The 13,013-nt window shown below is 33.8% G+C and overlaps 2 protein-coding genes across 2 annotated transcripts; both read left to right on the plus strand.

Annotated features, from left to right (window-relative positions):
* Positions 1–5,645: 5,645 nt before the first annotated feature.
* Positions 5,646–6,718, plus strand: LOC104100304 (protein trichome birefringence-like 19). Its single transcript, XM_009607513.4, has 2 exons — positions 5,646–5,864; positions 6,235–6,718. Exons 1-2 carry the CDS (start codon positions 5,753–5,755, stop codon positions 6,561–6,563), a joined length of 441 nt encoding a protein of 146 aa, XP_009605808.2. The 5' UTR covers positions 5,646–5,752; the 3' UTR covers positions 6,564–6,718.
* A 315-nt stretch (positions 6,719–7,033) lies between these two features.
* On the plus strand, positions 7,034–12,342 carry LOC104100302 (protein trichome birefringence-like 19). Its single transcript, XM_009607511.4, has 4 exons — positions 7,034–7,486; positions 7,786–7,924; positions 10,859–11,148; positions 11,744–12,342. Exons 1-4 carry the CDS (start codon positions 7,137–7,139, stop codon positions 12,264–12,266), a joined length of 1,302 nt encoding a protein of 433 aa, XP_009605806.1. The 5' UTR covers positions 7,034–7,136; the 3' UTR covers positions 12,267–12,342.
* Positions 12,343–13,013: the final 671 nt, after the last annotated feature.

The following is a 13,013-nucleotide window of genomic DNA, read 5'->3' on the forward strand; positions in this document are numbered from 1 at the left end:
AAACTACTAAGAAATTTGACTAGCTAATGAACAAGTAATAACTAAAATGTTTTTGAGGTTTTGTCAAATAGAGAAAAGCCTAGAGTTGTAACCTAAACCTAGGTGTAAACCTAATGGGTAGAGTAAATATATGCTTTCTTAGTAGATCGGGGATATTGTGACTCTCAATTCTCAAGTAATCACCCAATACCTCTTGCCTAAAGAGTGATTATGCTCAAATTGGCTCTCTCAAGTCCAAATGGGTAGCAATAAAAATAATTGAATATGAGTCCAAGTTGGATAATCCCTATCTCTAGTTTAAATCCTTTAATCAAACAAATCGATACTTCAACTAGTTCAATTTCTTGTTAGCCAAGTTTTGCTAGACTAAATTCCTCTTTCTCAAGTAAGAATAAAGTCAAATAGGCATGAATCAATGTTTGCAACTATCAATTCTAATTTTAAATCATAAACAAGGCTAAACAACAATAATCCAATCAATAGCAAGCATTAATATTAAATACCCATAAATTTTACACACTAGGGTTGAATCACAACCCTAGATATAAATCTAGCTTCTCATGGCAATGAACATAGAAAAAGGAAAAGAAGAAGAAATGAAAGATATAAAGTTAAATTAAAATGGAAAAGTAATTGATCCTCTTTAATTGTGTCTCAAAGTTTCTCCAAATAGCTAAGAATAACTACCAGCTGTTGTTACAATACAAAAAGATCGCCTAAAAAAGTGTTTCACGCCTATTTATAGTGCTCCAAAACTTCTGACAAAAATGCCCTTCGGAGGGTTTTGCGGCCGCACTTTAACTTCTGTTGTCCACGCTTTGTTGGGTTAACATTACGGGTGATTTCACTTAAAGGAGTTGCGGACGCACATGAATTGCTGTGGGCCGCATTTTGAGGAGGCTCCAGACTTGTTCAGTTACACATTTTCTGATCTTCCCGGCTTGTCAGTGCGAACCTATGTTACGGACCAAGTGTGACCGCATATTTTAGTCTGCAAACCGCATTTTTGTCAAAAATCCCTGAAGCTCTAGTTCTTCTTCTGCGGGCGCATTTCATATTTTGCGGACCGTACTTGCTTCTGCGGCCGCAAATGGAATTCTGCGAACCGTATTTTTCTTAGCATTTCTTCTCTTTGCTGAACTTGGTTAGATCATTTCCTTTTTGAGTTATTTTTCTTCATTAAGCACACATTCTCCAGCAAACCTGCAATTCAACCATGTTCATTATATTTGGAGATAAAAATCAACACTTTCAGACTAAAAACTATAGCAAAAAGCTACTAATAAGTGGTTAAAATTCACACTTATCCGGCCTATCAGTAGTCATTTAAATTGATTTCACACCTTTCCAAAGAGGTAATAACTCTTCCACAAATACAAATTGACATGTTCTAACTGCTACTCGTGCATATCCAAGTAAGCTCCTAACCCACCAGTCTCAAATGTTGATATCAGACCAATTATCAACTCATGTATCAAGAAGAACCATCTTGTATCCTTTCCCTTCACTTTTTCTCCAACTAGACAAGTAACAGATGACCTGATACAACCTCGTGGAACCCAAATACTTTGAATACTCCAGCCTATAATCCTCTGAAGTCGTTCCTTAATTCGTTTACCATTCTAACACAAGGGAAGAAGGCAAAGAAATTCTCTTAAATCATACTTCTCAACCAAAGGATCTTCAAGGGAGATATCTCATTACACTTAGACAGATCCTACCTATATCAAGTACTGCAAACCATGTACCATAGCTTGTCAAGAACAAGCTTTCTTAAGTCACTCATATTGAATACACACAATCATCTAAGTAGCCATTACTTTGTTCACTATTAAAGAGTTAGTTTTGCCTCTAGAAATTTGATCTCTAAACCTCAAGAATGCAAAAACTCTTGTGCCCATGAACTCTACCTATTCCACTAAATGATTGTTAAGTCATATATACAAGCATCTAGTAAAGCCCATTGCCATTAATTTTTCATGTGAAGTAATTAAAATCCGAACCTTAATGCTTACCATTCACACAACTATCGCAACACTTAGTCAAATTGTCCATAGACTTCATTCTTAAAGCGTTCTCTACAACCCACACTCTTCCTGAGTGATGCATGATAAAATTTCCATACTCATAATCAATTCACATCATCATCACTATTCTAACCCAAGATACTCTGTCCAAAGATGAACTGATCCGTTGCAAATCAAGGCAAATGTCACATGGCTCCGTATAATAAAAATGACACCATATTTCAAGCATAAGAATTATATCATCAACTCCAAATTCCTAAGTAAGAGAGATCATCTCAAAAGCACTCTATTGCCCTTAAAGGGTACAAACTTAAGTACTTAACTCAACTAGTGAGGTAAATCACAAGCACGTAACGAATTCCCCAAGCCCGTAGTAACACCAACTTTAAAGTCATGGTCCAAACCATCTTTAGCTTTTAGAAGCTCGCTTCCACACACCCAAGCCACTGAAACTGGATCCCTTTAAGTCAACTAAGTTGCATATATTGTCTAACCCAAAAGTCCTTCCACAAAGTATCTATAATACCCGATTACACAAAAAAAATCCAAGCCACTACTATATATACCGACCTAACTTCCTTCAAATTATTCTTGATCCCCCTTTTAAGACATTAGATATCTTCTCGAAATGTTATGATCTTTACCCAAAACTCACTCTAAGTGATCTCGACTAAAGCAAAATCTTTTTAATGTCTATAACACTTTTTATCCTGATAACATACTCCGAAGTACCTCAAGGAGAGAGATTCACTCTAAGGAACCTTCCAATAAATCCAGCTTTGTTACATACAATTTTTCAAATCCGTAGAGTTACTACATTAATGATATATAAGTACATTGAATCCCTAACGGCAAACCAATGCCAAGTCCAAATTTTCAAACAAGTGAAATATCTGATAATTTCTCGAGTAGCAAATCTTGAAACTTAATAGCCACTTAAAGCATTCAGAGAGTCAATAACTCTGATCTAGTGTCTAGGTGCATAACCAAATCTTTTGAACAAACTGTATTCTATTTGCACATCAACTCCCTGGATGGAGTAACCTTGTCATTAGGCAACCGAGTGAAAGTCTTCTCGTTCAATGCTTTATCCCCTAAGAATAACAAGTCTGGATCATCCAACAATTTTAGTATATCATCAATATGACCTAGATTTCACCCTTATCATGCCAAAACTGATCCGTAAGTGCATCTTAGTTTAGGTACTATACAAGTCTGTAAGATCTAATTGTCGATGATAGACTCTTCCACTTGGCTCGAAGTCACTAGCACATAGTCTTAGAACTTACAGTAACTTATTCCCGCTCAATTACCATGTCATCTAGCTGACACTTACCTTATCTTCTCATTAGCTGATGTGGTACTAAGCATAACACCATTTCAAAACATCCACAAAAATGCACAATTTATCCTTATGACATTCGTGTCAACTTGCTATAGCTATTACAACACTTACTGTAGCATATTCATTCTACTGGACAGAAGGAATACTCTTCATAAAAATCTCATATGAAGTCATACGATCTCGGACCTCATAATAGGAGATATCCTTACATGTCTTACCATTATCCAACGTCTCACCATAACCTTACTATGGCTTCTTCCCTCTATGTGATAAACTGATTCTTCTAAGTGTTTTACATCCAAAGAGTATTAGAATTTTTTCTATCTCACTAACGAACTACCGAAGGTCCATTGATGCGTCTATATTATATGACTGAAATAATACTCAAGGAGCGACTATGCTAAAGTATTTTCGTTTTCCTTTGCATCCCAAGAAAATTCTTCTCGTTATATCCACACTCACAGCGTAGTCCGTAGACATAATAGCACTTATCACATAGTTATCTTGCTAATCGCACCAATTCAAATTGAGAACTCTACCGTTTATTATCCTTTAAAGATATAGAGGTGCCTGCTTAATCACATAGATATAGCTCATTGTGTCATCACTTTCATTTCTATGAATATTTTGGACTGAAGTGTCCTAAATCAACACCTCACAACTGACTCTCCCGAGCCTAAGTTGTGGTCTATAATTGGCCACATGTCCTCTAGATTGACCTACCCTATATCATGGAAAAAGTATCTCGCACCTTATGCACGACATCATCTCAAGACTCTGGTGCCTAAACAGACAACATGTTCCGCACATCGCATAGGAAAGAGAAGGAGAATCTCAGAGTCCTACTTCTAATTTTATAGCACGAGGAGTGAATGAAAGAAAGAAAATACTTTCCTAAATACCTCACTTATAAGTATGGAACTCTACACACTTATAAATAAAACTCTACTAAAACACTGCTCATGACTCGTAAGAACTGTGAACCGACTCTAATACCACTTTGTTATAACCCACATTCCACCAAGTCATGATAGCACATGACTCAATCTTCTAGGCAAACTATCCAACATAATTATAACTCAAACGGAAGATATTTATATAAATAATAAAGTTAAATTGTGAAATTTAATACAAACTACCAAAATGTGAAATTTTATACAAACTACCCCACGAATTGGTGCCAAAAGTCATGGGCTATTAAGACTAGGAATACAATACTGATATGAAAATATAACTTCTATTAAAATTTATACAACAGAAATACAAGGTCCTAAACTACCATGAACAAAATGACAGCTTGCGACTGGCACGCTGATTTATCTTTAAAGCTCGCCCAAGAACTCTGTGACCGCTCAGCTCCAATATTCTTTTTTCTTTTTCAATCTTGCACCAAACTCCCCGAAACTCGCATGAGCCCCTCGTATTCTAAACCCAATCATTCATGTGAGTCCAGTAATACTATACAGACCTATCCAAGGTCTCAAAACATAAATCAATGTTCAGATACTAAGATCGAGAGGTAAAGTCAACATTTGAAATCCTTAAATTCTCAAGTTGCATGCAACAGTGTCTCGAACGCCTCCCCGGCCTCTTGGGATCCAAACCAAGCATACATAAACGTTCAAAAATACCATATTAACTTATTTAAAAATTCAAATCATGAATCAAAGCTTGAATACTAGAATCGATTTAAGCTCTTTAAACTTCCATTTTAACAAGATAAGATTTCAAATCTTCCCCGAGTCCCTCATGGTCTAAATCATCCATACTTGCAAGTCCTAAAATATCATATGGAGCTTTAGGAAGTTACAAATCGAGGATATGGGGTATAAAATTCAAATTAACCAATTGGATCAATCAAATTCAAGGTCGGATTGGCATCCTTACCTTTTTGTTTGGAACCCTAGCTTTTGAGGAAATTGAACGTTCTTGTTGATTCTTGCAAAATCTGTGGATTTTGATATGTAGGAATGACTAACTACTAAAATTTATGTGGCTTTACAATAGAACATGAAGATAATATTTACTAAGTCACTAATTTCCTTTTTTACAGGTAGTACATCCAATCGATATCTCTCCCACTCCTGATGTCAAGTTCAAAAGGTGGAAATACACATCATACAACTTTACCATCGCAACATTTTGGTCACCACTCCTGGTCAAAACAAACTTGGATGGTCATAGGCACGACGAAGTCTTCAACATTTATCTTGACCAAGTTGATAAAAAATGGACAAGCCATATCAATGAGTTCAACTATATCATCCTTAATGCTGGCCACTGGTTCAATCGATTATACTATAAGAAAAATCAATTAGTTGGCTGCTGGCGATGTTCTCTAAAAAATGCTACTGAATTCCCAGCTCATTATGGGTACACGATGGCATTTAGGACAGCTTTAAAAGCCATCAACAGTTTAGAGAAATTTAAGGGTACAACTTTTGTTAGGACTTTTGCACCTGCTCATTTTGAAGGTGGAGAATGGTATACAGGTCAGATCATTTTATGTATTTTCCCTGCATTTTTCCAACTATAACATTAATGAAACTTTACTTACTAAAATAGTAAAGCCGGCCATGATAGCGGTAAATTAAAGTCACCTTAATAGGTAGGTTTTGTCATTATAATGCGTAACGTTTAGTGATTGAATTTACGAGTATAGTGAGTAATTAATGTTCAGTTACTTTTGTGTGACTAAGAAGTGATATTACTTTATTGTTTTACTAGATAAAGTTTAATGACTTTATTGTTGTAGTGAAATAAAGTTCAATTACGTACTTTAATGTGACGAAAAATTGTTTCGCAGCTTTAACGTTCTAGTGGATAAAGTTCACTGACCGTACGTAGAATTAACGAATGCAGATGGGGATTGTTTGAGGAAAAGGCCATTTACAAGCAATGAAATAGTTTTGGAGGGCTTGAATTTGGAGTTTTATAAGTCGCAAGTGGAAGAATCTTGGGTTGCCGAGAAGGAAGGGAAGATAAAGGGGAAGAATTTTAAATTGTTGGATATAGCACAAGCCATGTTGTTGAGACCAGATGGTCACCCAAGTCGATATGGGCATCTGCACCCTGAGAAAGTAGAGCACAAAGACTGGGTACATTGGTGTTTGCCTGGTCCTATTGATTCTTGGAATGATTTCCTGTTTCATATGTTGAAGATGGAGCAACACGAGATAGGACGGAGCTAGAGCATTAGTTACGGATTCAGGCAAACTCAATAATTTTGCTTAGACTTTGTATTGTTTAGTATAATATTTAATTATAAACTCAGTAACTAATTAGACGAGCTATAAATTCCATGGCAAGTTCAGAACCCATAAGCTTCAAATTCTCGCTTCTCCTCTAGCAGAAGATTCTTTGAGGAAAACTCTCCTATATTTCTTTTTGTTAATTTGAATAATTTTTTATTTGAATTAAGGAAAATGTGTTGTTTTAGTACGATTAATTCTTACGGTTGGCTTTAGTGTAACCATTCATAATGTAAAGAAATTTTATAATCTTGAAAATAAAATATGTTTTACTTTTGCTACGATAAATAAAGGTGACCTCATGGTATAAAAGTTTATTACATCAAAGTGTATATAATTTAAATTTATTATAATATAACTAGCACGTTGGTTGTGTCTCATATCAGTGCCAACTAGTCCTTGCTTAATTTCTTGATACCATTTCCACAAAGAATATATTTTAATAGTTAACTTTTTACTTCCTCCCATCTCTTCTTTCCCTTTTTCAATCCTCTATTGAAGAAGCTCCAAGCAATGGAGTTCCCTTGTGGGAAAAACTCCAATAATACATCTCAAAGAACCCCAAAAATATTCATACTTGTAGCTTTAACATTCATTATTCTAGGTGTCATCCCTCTTCACCACACTTCAAAGTGGTATCATGCCAAAGATTTAGTAAACCATCAGTCTAAAAAATCACCAACATATCATATGGAAGATATGGAGATAAAGTTTACAGAAGATGAAACATGTGATATTTTCAAAGGAGAGTGGATTCCGAATCCAGATGGTCCATATTACACGAACACGACGTGTTGGGCTATCCACGAACATCAAAATTGCATGAAATATGGAAGGCCTGATACTGATTTCTTGAAATGGAGGTATAGTGTGTCTAGTTTAGTACATGTATCATAACTTAGTTTTAGACTTTTCTTTTTCCCTTAGTTCATGAATAAAACGATGCGTGTACAACAATAATTATGCCTTAATCTCAATCGAAACGATCTATAACAGCCTCATTTGTTTCAGATTTGTTTGGTTGTTGTAGCCAAGTGTTGTTATAGAGAACTTATATTATAACATAGCATGAAAATTGATTTCATAAAAAATTTAGCTTTTATAATAAAAGGTTATTATATAGCGATGTTGTTATAGAGAGGTTTGACTGTATTTCCAACAGGTGGAAACCCAAGGGATGTGAGTTGCCTATCTTCAATCCATATCAGTTCTTGGATATGATGAGGAACAAGTCCTTGGCTTTTGTTGGAGATTCAGTGGGGAGAAATCAAATGCAATCCTTAATATGTCTCTTATCTCAGGTGCCGTTTTACTCACTACAGTTCTTATTATTCTGGTTCATTTGCTTAAAGCCTCAACTTTCCTTCCATTCTGCATATAGTATTTGTAAAATTCATTGCTTTATCTTGCTTTTCCAAATCTACCATTACTTCTCTAATTATTGAAATGTTTATTAAGTGATATAATATTTAAACGAGAGATAAAGGATTATTTAAGCCAGTATTGATCTTATGATTAACGCTATTAATTGTATTCTTAAAAAATGTACATAAACTTTACAAAACAGATAACTATAAGACAGTAGAAAATATTTAGTAAAATACTATAAACCACCTTGTTCCTTGAAACTCTAGTTAGATCGAAGAAAAATGGATGCGCATTTTTCTTTTTCTTTTCTTTTTTCTTTTTTTCTTTTCTTTTCTTTGCTTATCTTGGGTTAAGTGCACATAGCTTGTAGTGTAATAGAGGTTCGATGTGGAGGAAGGTTTGTTAACCAAAGATTAACGTTTTTCAAGAATTAGGTGAAATTCCATTGAAGGCAAATAAGGTTTGAACCTGAAATTTATACTATTTCTTTTCTTGTGAATACGAAATTAACAATCATGTAGTTATCGTTATTCTCAAAGTGATTTTCGAGCTGGCGTTGATTGTCGAACAACGGCATTACCCTTTTCTCCTACTTCATATATTAATCATCAAAAAGAAAAAGAAAAGGAAAAAAGAGGATGACAAAGACCCACCATCGCAAAGTACTACACGAAGCTTAAGGGTTAAATAATTTTTCCTATTGGTAACAAATTTTTGGACAAGTACTTCTCACATTAAATAGAAAATTACGACAATGGAATCTTGTAGAGTGCTAGTATAGAGTTTGTCATGTTGCATTTTCAGCTTCACAGCCATATAGAACAGACACAGATTTAGGATTTGAACGGACACAGATTTAGAATTTGAAGTTTATGGATTTAAGATTTAGTACTATATCTCAAGTTAATATAGTACTAGTTGTTGTTCACGGTCAAAATTAATTAATATTTAGTGAATTTCTTAATATATATATATATAAAAGAGTAAACGTTACTAGGTTCGGGTGAATTGATCATATATAGCAAGGTAGATCCGCCACTATTTTAGAACGATGAGTTTTTCTATACCGTGCAAATGAATTTTTATATTTTCAACTCACCTAAAAGAAACCACAGGTAACTATTCATAAAAAGTGAGTTCATTATCTTGAAAATAAGACAAATTATTGTTATGTTTTAAAGGGAAAGGGCATGAGGCAGGCATTTTTTTTTAATACGAGGCGAGGTGTAAGTCTCGAGACATTGGGCGTAAGCCCCATAGATCTTTGTATTTTTTAGTTTTTTAGAATAATATAATAACACAAAAAATCTAGAAAGTACATTAAAAGTTTAAGAAAATTTAAAATAATTATAAAAAAAACTCATGGAAAATAAACATCTAGCATATATCAAACTACACATTTTACCTCTTAAAAAGTAAATAATCAAGAAATTTTATTAGTACTATAATTTAAAACATTACTCCTTCATAAATAAATATAAAATTGCTCTCAAATATTAAAATAATAAAAGACTGAAAATTTTGAGAGACATGAAGACCAACAAGTGATATATAAGTTTCGGCTATCTATTTTTGAAAAGAAATTTTTAATATTCAGCCTCACCTGTTCTCGGTAATTAAATTTTGCAATATGATGGCTCATTATTAAAGTTACTCTCAATCTTCATATTTATATATGAATAGAACTCTTATCATTCATTTGGTAAAAGAATTTTGGGAATCAACTGTGTTTATTAGGAAATTTTACACATAATTTGCGTAAGAATTATTAAGCGAGCTCCGAACAATTGGCATGTTGAGGACGAATAGTCGGACGCTTGGGACATAAATTTCACAGAATTAAGCCATACTCGTAAATCTCAGTGTGTTTTGCAAGTGCCCCGCCCAAGGGCAATATGTTAAGATATATTTATAATGTAAAAATTATTTTTAACTCTGAGACTATATACTTGTAAAATCCTATCAGGACTGGGTAGCTTAGTAGATCCGAAGTTCTCAGACAAACTTGTGATAGAATCCAAGCATGACAACGTGGGTTCCTAACATGTTATTCCATCGAGAAATGTTAAATAATGAGAGGATAACTGTCTTTTTTCAGAGATTTGTTGACAAATTCATTGGCAACCAAGGTCCAACACCATGGTCATTTTATCCTTTTCCCTTATAAAAAATGGTTTTTGGTTAATTTAAAAAATATTTAAGCTTGAGAATCAGCAGATTTTTCTATATATTTTACATTCTGACATAAACAAGATCAGTGCTTTTCTTTCTCTTTTTTAAGTCGAAGCCTGCTAAACACCGCATGTGCCTCTGCATGTGTCTAACTATTCGTTTTAGTAAAAAAAAAAAAAACTTAACTGACAGTATTAACGAGTTTTTATATTTTCCAGTCTTCCTAAAAGATAACTATATGTAATCATTTATAACGCGTAGAATAGTCTAAGAAAATTTTACACTGTTAATGGATGTACAGAGGCTAAACTCTTTTAATGTAAAGTTCAACTTTTATACACCAATATTGTTTTAGAAAATTTACACTATCGAGTCATCGAGAGATAAACTACAAGTAAAGCATATAATGAGTGGAATAGTGCAAAAATTCTTTAAACTATCAATATATAAGTTAAATATTTCAGGAAAAGAGTTTAAAGTTGAATAAACTAACAACGTTAAATAATTTTTCGATCATCTAAAAGACAATTATAAGTAATTGTTCATACTAAGTTGAATTAGTGCCTAAAAAATAAAGTAAATTACTTATTATAATATGTTAAAATATAGTAATAGTCAAAATGACCCTATTGTTATGGGAGGAGTCATGGCTTTTTTAATTGTTTTTCTTGATTTCTTTTATTTTTACATTACAGGCGGTATATCCAATTGATGTCTCTACTACTCCAGATGAAAATTTCAAAAGGTGGAAATACACGAGTTACAATTTTACCCTAGCAACATATTGGTCACCATTCTTGGTCAAAATGAAAGATACAGACTCTGATGGTCCAACTAAAACTGGACTCTTCAATCTTTATCTTGACGAAGTTGATGAGAAATGGGGAAACCAAATTGAAGAATTTGATTATGTCATCCTCAATGCTGGTCACTGGTTTACTAGGTGCAGTGTATACTACGAGAAAAACCAACTAGTTGGCTGCAGGTACACCTAATTATATGTATAGTCACTCACCTTATCCGCTATAATAATAAAATCGTAAAATTATCTTTTGTCATATTAAAGGAATTGAACTTACCTACTATAACAACAAAGTCACAAAACGTTAACTAGAACATTGACTTGATGCGTAAGTTTTGCTACTATAGTTAATAAACTTTACCGACTTTAATGTTATAGTGGGTAAATTTCAGTTACTTTACCGTAACAAGGTCCTATGATATTACTTTATAGTTGGTTAAGTTTAGTGACTTTACTGTTTTAGTAGATAAGGTTAAGTTACAATAATAAAGTCACAAAACTTTACCCAGTATTGTAGTAAAATTAACTTGATGGGTAAGTTTTGCTACTATATATAGTGGATAAAGTTTGCCGACTTTACTATTATAGAGGTAAATTTCAGTTACTTTAACGTGACAAGGTTCTATGACAATACTGTTGTAGTTGGTAAAGTTTAGTGACTTTGTTGGTATAGTAAATAAGGTTAAGTTACTTTGATATGACATACAATAGTTTTATGATCTTATTAGTATAATGGATAAAATTCAGTTACCTTACGTGAAATTAACCCGCTCGGCAGGTACTGTGAACTTCCAAATGTTACTGACCTCCCATCTAGTTATGGCTACCAAAGGGCAATTAGGACTGTTTTGAAAACCATCAACAACTTGGAAAACTTCAAGGGCATAACTTTTCTTAGGACTTTTGCACCTTCTCATTTTGAAGGTGGAGAATGGAATAAGGGTGGGAATTGTGTGAGGAGAAAGCCATTTTCAAGCAATGAAACAACTTTGGAGGGTTTCCACTTGGATTTATATACTATTCAAGTTGAAGAATTTAAGGCAGCAGAGAAGGAAAGCAAGAAAAAGGGAAAGAGACTTAGATTGTTGGATACAACACAAGCCATGTTGCTGAGACCAGATGGTCATCCAAGTAGATATGGACATTGGCCAAATGAGAATGTTGTGTTGTATAATGATTGTGTTCATTGGTGTTTGCCTGGTCCTATTGATTCTTGGAGTGATTTCTTGCTTCATATGTTGAAGTTGGAGGGCAGGAGATCTCATAAGGAAAAGCTTCAATTTATAAAACAATGGAGCTAAGCAAAGGATTCAATATTTATTTTTGTACCATTGCACATCTATAATTACTGAGTTTAGAATTTAATATTTGTTGAAATGTCAGTAATTTTTCACATATATTTATGCTTCGTGTAAAAATAGAACTCGGTTGAACCTGTTGAAACAACACAACATCGACCTCTGTAGATAAAAACTACGTTCACAGGTAGGCTTGAAGTTTAATATACAAAAACCTTCGGTAACTCTCCAAATATAGGGCGTTCTTAAGTGGAACCTAAAGGGCATAGAGAAATATTTAGCAAATTCAGGAAAGTCTCAAATTGTGGTTAAATGTCACTAGCAGACATAACTATTAATTCGTGCCATTTGGTGGTAATGTCCAAATGCTATTATTGTAATACTACTAATTATTAAAGCGTTCAAACGTAGCTGCTAACCAACTAAACACCCCTACCTTCTGCAGGAAAAAGTAAAGTAAACTCTGTAACTAAACTTAAATAAGGTTAAATTGCTTGATTTAGGGTAAACAATAGGTACGTATTTCAAGGGTGGATTTAGCTTACAAGTTAATTTGAGGTAGTTGTAAGAACCCTTAAACTTCAAATCCAGAATCCGCATGCTGAGTATTTTTCCTCTAGAGTCAAAGAGTTATCACGTGTTGTATCATTAATGCGAACAAGGCTTCCTCGCTGATTCGACATCGTGATGCAAAGGCTGAACAGTTACGTTCTATTGTATTTCTCATGATTTTCAATATCGCGAGTAATC

The sequence above is a fragment of the Nicotiana tomentosiformis genome, chromosome 9, assembly GCF_000390325.3.
Source record: "Nicotiana tomentosiformis chromosome 9, ASM39032v3, whole genome shotgun sequence".
NCBI lineage: Eukaryota > Viridiplantae > Streptophyta > Magnoliopsida > Solanales > Solanaceae > Nicotiana > Nicotiana tomentosiformis.